We start from the raw sequence: 9,451 nt of genomic DNA, 5'->3' as shown, positions 1-9,451 counted from the left end.
ATATCACAGAATATTTTGGGGAAGACAAAAGGGGCTCGGGGCAGAGGCACATACCTTCACTTGTAGCCACACGGCCGGAAGAGGACACTGCTCAGTCCACTTTGAGCCGAGGCTGCAAGGCAGCAATTGTTCTGGTGCCTTGAGAGAGCACGGGCTCCCCGGCCCTCGCGCTGTTTCCCTAGAACTGATTGTAGATCTGGTTCTGTTTCAGCTTCAGTTTCTGGGTCTGATGGCCCAGGGCCCTCATGAGAATGGGGACCGGAGGGAACCTTCCTTCCGTGTTGGATTATTGGCGTTCTCTGTGTTGGGGTCATTCAGGTGGGGCAGCTTCTTACCACTGAGGTAGAAGGTATCAATCAGTCCTTTTCCAGGGGCGCCTGGGTGGCTCAGTAGGTTAAGCGTCCGACTTCGGCTCAGGTCATGATCTCAGAGTTCGTGGGTTTGAGCTCCATGTCAGGCTCCGTGCTGAACATTTGCTCACAGTCTGGAGCCTGCTTCAGATTCTGTGTCTCCTTCTCTCTCTGCCCCTCCTCCACTCGAACCCTGTCTCTCAAAAATAAATAAATGTAAAAAAAAAAAATCAATCTTTTTCCAAGACTTGCATATTTACAATGCTATAAACTTAAAAAAATAAGAATTTTACCCATTCCCTTACTTGAACTTTAACCAGACCTATCACATTGTTTTTTGTGTGCATTTTTCTTTTTTTTCTAGGGCAGAATTTAGGGTGTCATATCATCTCTGCTCTGATCCCCATGAAGGGTGGGCTTAGGGATCTGGCCCCGTAAGTTAGCTATCTTGAGAGAACACTGCCATTGAGGATACTGTTGTCTTTTGCCCAGAGAAGGGCAGCAGCTCTCTAATTAGTCTCACTGGATCCCATCCGCTGTCCACACTGCAGGCAGGATGATCTTTCTATGAGTACATATGCTTATACCACTGCTCATTTTCCTTATGGGAGAATCCAGAGTCCTTCCTGTGCCTTGCTCTGCCCTTTCTGACCCGACCTCTGATTTCTCCTCCTGGGCCTCACCCCTCACCCTCTCCCCCTGCACTCTGGGCCCTAGCTGTGCTGTACCTTTTCCACTTCATCTGCCACAGTGGTGTGCATAGAAATATAATGCAAGTCACTTACGGAACTTAAAAGTTTCCGAGAGCCACATTTTTTTAAAAAAAGGAAATGGGGGATACTAATTTTAATAATACATTTTATTTGACCCCCAAATATCCAAAATGTTATCAGTGCAATATGTATTCAGTATTAAAGCTATTAACGAGATATTCTGCATTTTCATTTTTTTTTGTAGTGTCTAATGAGATGTGTTTCAGTCTGACTTGTTTTGTGCTACGTACCACACTTACAGCACATTTCAATTCAGACTCTATCTTTTAAATGCACAAGAGCCACATGTAGCTCCCATATCAGACAGCACAGATCTCGTCCGTCATGCTCTCTCCCACCTCTAGACCTTCACACCTGCTGTTCCCTCCTCGTAGAATACTCTTTTCCTTCTCCTCCTTCATCTGATGAACCAAACAAGTCTCACTGCAAAACTTATTTCCCCTAGGAATCTTTCCCCAAGCCTTCTAGACCAGACAAGATGCCTCTAGTTTGAGTTCCCAGAGAATCCCGTACTTCTACCATAACACATTACCATACTTCATTGTAAATGCTTCTATTGTTTCTTAATTTTTAAAATGTTTATTAGAGAGAGAGTGCGTGTGCACACAGCAGGGGAAGGGCAGAGAGAGAGGAAGACAGAGGATCCGAAGCAGGCTCTGTGCTGGCAGCAGAGAGCCTGATTCAGGGCTCGAACCCACCAACCGTGGGATCATGACCGGAGCCAAAGTTGGATGTTTAACCAACTGAGCCACCCAGGAGCCCCTGTAAATGCTCTTAAATGTTCTGTCTTCCTGTTGAACATGGCTTTGTGAGGACAGAGACCTTGACTGCCTTGCTAACCTGTATCACTAGCAAATATGTGTTCAGTGAGTGAACCCTCTGCCTCGATCTCAGGACCTCTGGGTGTTTTCTGTCCCTCAGATATTGTGGAAGGAAACCTGAAGTCCATCATGAGGCTGGTCCTTGCCTTGGCAGCTCATTTCAAACCTGGTTCCAACAGGACAGCGAGCCAAGGACGGGACTCCAGAGCCCCTCCGCAGACTCACCAGCCACACTGTGCCACTGCCGTGGCCCAGGGGGCAGCTGCCGCTCTGGCTGACGTGTGCCATGACGTGTCACGGTCCGGACGGGATGTCTTTCGATACAGACAGAGGTAAGGGAAGAAATCCGGGGGTGGGAACTTGTTCCTGTCTCCAAATCTCCTCCTTTAAATGCTACTGTGCAGTGGATGGATCACCTCAACAGCCCCACACTGCAGAAGAGAGGACACTCCACTAGAGGAGAGCCCTTTCATTCGTGTATTTTTTACTTGAGAGAGAGAGAGAGAGTACGTGCACGCAGGGGAGAAGAGCAGAGTGAGAGAGAGAGAATTAATGTTTATTTATTTACTTTTGAGGGAGAGAATCCCAAGCAGGCTCATCCGCACTGGCAGCACAGAGCCTGACACGGGGCTCAAACTCACAAACAGCAAGATCATGACCTGAGCCAAAATCAAGAGTTGGGCGCTTAACTGACTGAGCCATGCAGATGCCCAGAGAGAGAGAGAGAGAGTGTGAGAAAGAGAGAGAGAGAGAGAGAGAGAGAGAATTTTAAGCAGGCTCCACACTCTGCGCAGAGCCCAACATGGGACTTGATTCCATGACCTTGGGATCATGATCTGAGCAGAAATCAAGACTCAGATGCTCAACTGACTGAGCCACCCAAGCACCCTGAGAAAAGCCCTTTCAAATTTTTTTAAAAAATTTAAATGTTTTTATTTATTTTTGAGAACGAGCAGATGCAAGAGAGAAAGAGACAAAGCATGAGCTGGGTAGGGGTGGGGGGTGGGGGGAGATACAGAATCTGAAGCAGGCTCCAGGCTCTGAGCTGTCAGCACAGAGTGCAACGTGGGGCTCAAACTCACAAACCGCGAGATCATGACCTGAGCCGAAGTTGGAGGCTCAACTGACTGAGCCACCCAGGCACCCTGAGAAAAGCCCTTTCAAATGAGCTGTTTATTTTGCAGTTAGTAGAAAGTAAAGGAATCACATTTGTAATTTTTGCTCTGATGCCCAGAATTTTAAATATATGCCTTTGGCGCAGCGTGTTTTCTTCACCGGGAGATATGTGGGAACAGTGTTCAAGTCATCTGGGGAGTCTCTGCCTGAATGTATGCTAACGCCAGCCTGTCCCAAAGAGTCATGGCAGGAAACATTTTGGGGGTTACACGCCTGCTGGGAGAGAGCGGGACCCTGAGGTGTTGCAGACCCTAGGGAACTTCGTCTGTCTTCCCTGCTGGGTGTCACCGGTCTTTAAAGCGGGCGGCTTGGCCTTGCTTCTTCTTCTTCCCTTCGTGCTCTTCCCTTGGTGCTCTCAGAGTGGCCGGCTACCGGTTCCCGTTGAGCTGACCCGAACTGACGCCCTCTCCTTTGCTGGCGTCCTCTGACTCTAGGAACAACAGTGTGGACGAGGAGATTGAGAACCCGTACTGGAGCGTGCGAGCCCTGGTGCAGCAGTATGAAGGGCAGCAGAGGTCTCCGTCTGAGTCCCGCGGTGACAGGTAAGCGCGGCGCCAGCTTCCTCCCACTGCCGTCCTGGTTAGAGGTGGAATTCTTGGGCATTCTCCGGGTTTTCAGCTTCAGGCAGCAACACAAACAGGCAATAAGACTCCTACCTCTTTTCTCTTTCCCTCAGTTTGTTTGACTTTAAAGGGGGTGAGTCTTCAGCACTGCTTTGCGGTTTTGTGCTGGCAGGCAGGGAGGGAGGCTGGGTGCTGGTAAATTTCCCACACAAGGAAGCTTTTTGTGCAGAGCCTCAGTGTCCGCGCTTAGGAATGTCCACATGGGGGCCAGTGAGGGCCCGGCCCCTGGTTCTGATATGTGCGTATCAGCTGCCAGCGTTTATGGCAGCCAGTTCCACTGTACGGCCTTTGCACCTGAGCTTAACTCTAAGCGTGGCCTGAGAAAGCTGTACAACGCTGATAACAAGAGAAAACAGAGTAGAGTTGTCTGAGAGCATTAGAATGTTCCAAACTTTCATTTATAGGGCCAGGAATTGTGGCAGGTTAGTGTGCCTTTGAGTGGCTAGGATGTTTGTGACTCTAGCAGAAAGGCCATCTGAATCTCTTAGAGCCAAGTGCAGAGACCAAAACAGGACACAGTGCTCTGATAAAAGCCTGGTCAATGCCAAGTGCATTGGCAGAAAAAGACTACTTTCCTGGCTCATGTAAATCATGCTCCTATAAATACATGCCCAGGACATGCCAGCTTATTTACGAACTTCATTTCATTGCTGAATCACACTTAATTTATGCTCTTACGACCTTCTCTTTCCTACCCCAACCCGGCTTAGCCTGTTCTAGTTACACCTAACTGTTCTTGTCTTACATGTATCTTCCGTGCATTTGTCTTCTTCCTTTTTCTTGTCCACATAAAATCCTGTCTTAGATTGATAGACCACTTCTTAATTTATTGCAGTCACGCAGAATTCTTCCCAGAGGTTTAACTATACTGATAATCTTGCTCAACTTTAATTTTCACCTTTAATAGATTGCTTTATTATTTATAAAATTTACATAACATAGAATTAGCCATTAATCAGTTGAAAAGTGTACCGTTCAGTGGCTTTTAGTACCTTCATCATCTTGTGCAGCCATCACCTCTATCCAGTTCAAAGACATTTTCATCTCCCCAAAAGGAAACCCTGTACCCATGAAGCAGTGGGTGTGCTCGTCGGGAGAATCTGAGCCCTTTTCTCCTTGCTTGCTGCTTAGACTATCACTTGGTAGAGAATCAAAAGGATGTTTCGTTGTATAATGAGATCTATTGCTTCCTGCATGGCTACAGGCCTTTCACTTTGTTAGGCCTGCCAGAGAGAGAGAGAGAGAGAGAGAGAGAGAGAGAGAGAGAGAGAGGTCTGGATTTCTTCCTGAGAACACCTGCTTCCTTCCTTTCTGGCAGGAGAGCTCAGACTGGGGCCGGGCTGTGACACAGCGGGAATTAGGGCTGCGGTGGGCACACAGTCAGTTTTCTGGGAGGGAGTCAGATAATAGCTCGCATTTCCGTTTCACTCTTTACTGGTTTTTAAATTTTTTTCTAAGCTGACCTCTCACTCACCTCTTTGGGATGCTGGGTCAGCACCTCGCGTTTTCCTCCGTGAGCTCCCAGGGACCCAACAGGCTCTGGGACATTCTGCCCGCCCGCCCCCTTCCTCAGGGGCAAGGCCACCTCAGGGCTCAGTGACCCCTGAAGGCCGGGAGCCCCCGCGAGGTAACTCCGAAGGTGGGGAAGGTGGCCCCCGGCTCCTCCGGACTCCCCGGCGGAGCCCTGGCCGCCTGTTGNTGCGGGTGGAGCGGTTCCTCGGGCCCCCGCGCGGGGAGACATGCCCGAATTCGGGAGCGCCGGGACTCCCAGCCTCGCGCTTCGCCCGGGGAGGCAGGCTCGCTGAGGCCGGAGCCAGGAGGGGACCATGGGAGGGACGCAAGTCAAATGGTGAGCAGAGGCCACTTTGGCTTGGAGCTGGGGGGCGCGGGCGGGCGCGGGGCCAGGACTGGAGGATGCTGTCGGCCCGAGACCGGGCGGCATGGGTGGGGGCGCCGTACTGGGAAGGACGGGCTGCTGGTCTGGGGTTGTCACTACAAAATACAGCGAGTGGGTGTCGGAGCCTGGAGCCGGCATAGGGGCCGGAGGAGTGGCCCTTTACCTTGTCCTGTCTCGGCCGTGGGAGGGCACTTGAGTAAACAGGACTCTTCCTTTATCATCCCTTACCCATTTGTAAAAAAAAATTGATTTTACTCTAATTTGGACCTGGCTGGAGAGTTGTTTGTCTGATGTTAAGGCTGGAGAGATGTTAGGCCTGTGGGAATTAAGGAATGTATCAGTCACACCTGATTTGTAATCAGCTCCCCGATTTAAGGGGATTAGGATGGCAGGTCGGGGATTGCTCCTTTTGGAACCAGGAGTTTTGAGCTAATGGGGACAGCCTAAATGCTGCCGTTCCTTAGCATTGCAATGCTCTTCCTGTGACCCGAAGCCGATGATTGAGAGCCCCATCCTCATCGATGTGGCTCTTCTCCAGGAAGGAGCAAGATTGCTGCTCCCACATGTGCCCCAGGATTTTGCTTCCTCGGGTCCTTTATCTTTTGACGCGACCACCTAGTTTCCTGGTCTCCCCTCTCCATGGCCTCACACGCTGGCAGCCTCAAATTCAAGAAAGAGAAATGTTGTTTTCCTTTTGGCTGCTCCGCCACTCCCCCAGCGGGGCCGGGTATGCGGGCAGCCTCCTCCCCCTGCCCTTATAAGGGGGACTGCTCTCTTGAGAGGGAGAAGGTGGAGCTGAGCATGCGTCTCTGCTTTGAGGCAACCAGTTTTCCAGCATCCTTGCTTCACACCCCTCTTCCCACCCCCCACCCCCCTCGTCTCACACATACCCACTGTGGTCCAGCCAAATGCAGGCAGCGGAATGTGTCAACCAATAGCACCTTGTCAGCTAAGGAGGTGTTTTATCTTTTCTCAAAGAGCAGCTGATGCAGGCATCTTTCTGCACGTGGATCTCCATTTCTGTAGGAAGGCCAATGCCACGGCCTGAGTGGTCATAGATCTGCTCTCCTGTTAAATGACATAGTACCCTCAAAAGTATTATATAAAAGCAAAGTACACTAATGCTTTTCCAGTGGCCAATTCATGTTGGCCTGGAAGTCAGATTGCCTAAATGGTGAAGGATGGATAAGAGAGTTCTGTAAAAGCAATTGCCTTTCCTAAATACCACCTCTTGCCACTCTCTACTTCTCTTGTCTGCTTGGATCTATAGGTGGGGTTAAGTGGTGTTCTTTAATTCGAAGAAGCAGAAAACCACATTTCCCCCCACCCCGTGGTTCTAATAAGGATGAGAAAGTATTACTGGCTGAGGTCATTCCCATGAAAGCGCTTAAACTCGGGATCAACGAAGAGGATGAGACACCAGTCCTCAGGCTGCTTTCGAGGTTTTGAAATCTCTGACGACATTCGCTTGTGCTCCGCTCTTGCTTTTACTGGTTTCCAGGAAGACAAAATGTTAACTCCTGATTGTGGCTGTGAGGATTAGCCTGGGAGACTTCAGGGGCACATTAAGTGGGTCAGTGAGTCCTAGACACTTTCACTGTTGTCTGGGTGATGGATTTGGAAAGAATTCCTGCGAGGGGGCTGGGCCTGGAGACCCCACAGCCCCCTGAGATCTTCTCAGAGCTGATGTTCTCAAGGTGCGGTACAAAGAGAAAAGGCTCTTCAGATTCCTTTCCTCATCAGATGAAAACATCAGCCTCACAGTGCTATCTTGTCTTACAGATTGGCCATTATTCTGCGGCTTTAAAATTCATCTTCCCTGACAATCCCAGCGGTTCTTTCCAAGGTTGATAGTTGCAACAGGACTTAGGAGTTGCTGAGAGGATTCTGGTGACAGTTTGCAATGGCTTAGTGGGGATCTAATAACTCTTTGATGGTTCAGTCAAGGAAACCCTTCCTTTCCCTAGCAGGTCTTTTCCCCTTTTCCTTATCATGTCCCATCTTGTTGATGTATCACTGCCCCTTTGCCCAGCCCCACACCATCCACACTCTGGCCTTCTCTCCCCCTGAATCACCCTCCTCATTGCCCCCTCCGAGATCAGCCTTGGGCTGATCCGCCATGTTGCTTTGCTGGTGATGCTTGTGTCTGTGAGCTGTCAGTGGATTGGAAGTAGATTTTTTCTTCCAGCTCCCAAAACTACTAAGACACACATTACATCAGTCTGGACCCAGGGATGGAGGTGATGGTAAGTAACCAGAAAAGGAGCAAACAAACAAGACAAAACTCAGGAGTTCTTTAAGATGCTGTATGACCCGTCCTTCCGGTAAATCTCTTCTTTATGAATCAGGCTTTGAGGCAGCCTTGCTGTGGAAGAGAACTTCCTAGGACTGGGCCATTCATTCACTTAACTTTCATTTCATTCCTTCAGTAAGTTCATCCTGCACTCATCCAACAAATGTTTGTTCCTACTGTGCGTTGGGGACTGTGTTAGGCAGTAGGAGGAAGATGAGTAAGAACGTGTCTCTGGGATAAATTATGAAAGCCGGCTTCCAAACCACTGTTCACAGTAATCGTTTCTCTTCCTTTTCCTTCGATCACAGCCTGACCTCACCCAGTCCTATCCACAGCGCAAAGAGCGAGTCCATTATAACCCAGTCGGAGGAGAAGGCAGATTTTGTGATTATTCCCTCTGAAGGAATAGAGAACAGAACAGGTACTGTCTGTCAGCGGGCCTGGGTTGGCTCAGGGAACAACCCTTGCCTTGAAGACCTGGGGGTCCTGACTATCTGCCTATCAACTTCCTGGCCTTCTCCCTCTCCACATTCCGTGCATGCTGGGTCAGCTCTCAAGGGCTCTGATGCCTTTGAGCCACTGAATGTGGTGATAACCTCTTGCAGAGTGTCACTTCTGATGTCATAGCTGTCAAAACCCTTACAGCAGGGCAGGCAGGCCATTCCTCTGCCGGCTGCCTGTGAATACAGAAACGACTGTGGGGCAGTCCGCAGCCTCACTCACATAAACAGTTTTTATTATTACTGCGTTACGGAAATAATTTCGGTAACTCCCTGACTTAAGTTTGAACCGGGAGTATATAATATGGGCGGAGGTGTCTGTGGGAAGATAAAAAGCAAGGTCTACTTCAGGCTTTTGGGCTACAGAAAGGGCCACAAAGGGATCCCTTTGTTCAGACCTCTCCTTATGTCTCAGTTGCTCCCCTTTTTCGTATGTAAACATAGAGGGAAGCCAGGAGGCAGCAAAGCATGTGATTTCAATAGAGTTTTATTCATCTCTAAGGGTTGTAATGACGCGGAAGCCCTCAGAAGAGAACGAGTAAAATTCCTCCCTCTGGCCCTGGCATTAGCACCAAAGAGTCAGTCATGTTACTGACTCGGGAACTCCTGGGACCCTGGGGAGAGAGAGCATTTACTGAGTGACTGCTTTGGGTCAGGCACCACCAGAGGCCTGCACACACACGTTACCTCATTCAGTCTTCACAGCAACCCAGAGGAATTACCTAATTACATTCACACCAGCGAATGAAGACACTTGCTCGGAGTTTATACCCTTCTGTATTCCGTAATGCATTTTTAATGGCCCTGCGCACAATTAGATGGGATGAAATAGAAAGACAAGGAAACCGGCGAAAAGAGACCATAAACATGGAAAAATAAAACAAAACCAGGAGATTGAACAGTTTGTGCAAGTGTGTTTTCACTGGTTGGTTTCCTGTGTGACTCACTCAGTGCTTGTTGTTTGTGAAAGGGGCTCAGGTAGGAGGAAGGGTCCAAGGGCTATTACGTTGAAGTCTCC

General features: G+C 49.4%; 1 protein-coding gene and 1 long non-coding RNA gene across 8 annotated transcripts in view; one reads left to right on the top strand and one right to left on the bottom strand.

Moving 5' to 3' along the window:
* The window catches only part of LOC144245145 (uncharacterized), a 10,040-nt gene extending 4,603 nt beyond the window's left edge, over positions 1–5,437 (bottom strand). Inside the window, exons 1-2 of the long non-coding RNA XR_013339174.1 lie at positions 5,218–5,437; positions 55–543 (exon numbers count right to left, since the gene is read on the bottom strand). This is a non-coding gene — a long non-coding RNA (uncharacterized LOC144245145). The remainder of the gene's footprint in view (positions 1–54; positions 544–5,217) is intronic.
* DIXDC1 (DIX domain containing 1) overlaps positions 1–9,451 on the top strand; it is a 61,877-nt gene that overhangs the window by 27,968 nt on the left and 24,458 nt on the right. For 6 of the 7 annotated variants that reach the window (XM_077780552.1, XM_077780553.1, XM_077780551.1 and 3 more), the window contains exons 4-6: positions 2,045–2,276; positions 3,555–3,662; positions 8,242–8,354. In XM_077780552.1, the coding sequence (XP_077636678.1) occupies positions 2,045–2,276; positions 3,555–3,662; positions 8,242–8,354 (453 nt within the window). Of the gene's footprint in view, positions 1–2,044; positions 2,277–3,554; positions 3,663–5,448; positions 5,593–8,241; positions 8,355–9,451 lie in introns of those variants that run through there. The other variant, XM_077780554.1, reaches the window with a different exon arrangement.

The sequence above is a fragment of the Crocuta crocuta genome, unplaced genomic scaffold, assembly GCF_008692635.1.
Source record: "Crocuta crocuta isolate KB4526 unplaced genomic scaffold, BGI_CrCroc_1.0 scaffold374, whole genome shotgun sequence".
Taxonomy (NCBI): domain Eukaryota; kingdom Metazoa; phylum Chordata; class Mammalia; order Carnivora; family Hyaenidae; genus Crocuta; species Crocuta crocuta.
Note: the sequence above shows the minus strand (reverse complement) of the source record. Positions and strands in the feature narration are given on the sequence as shown.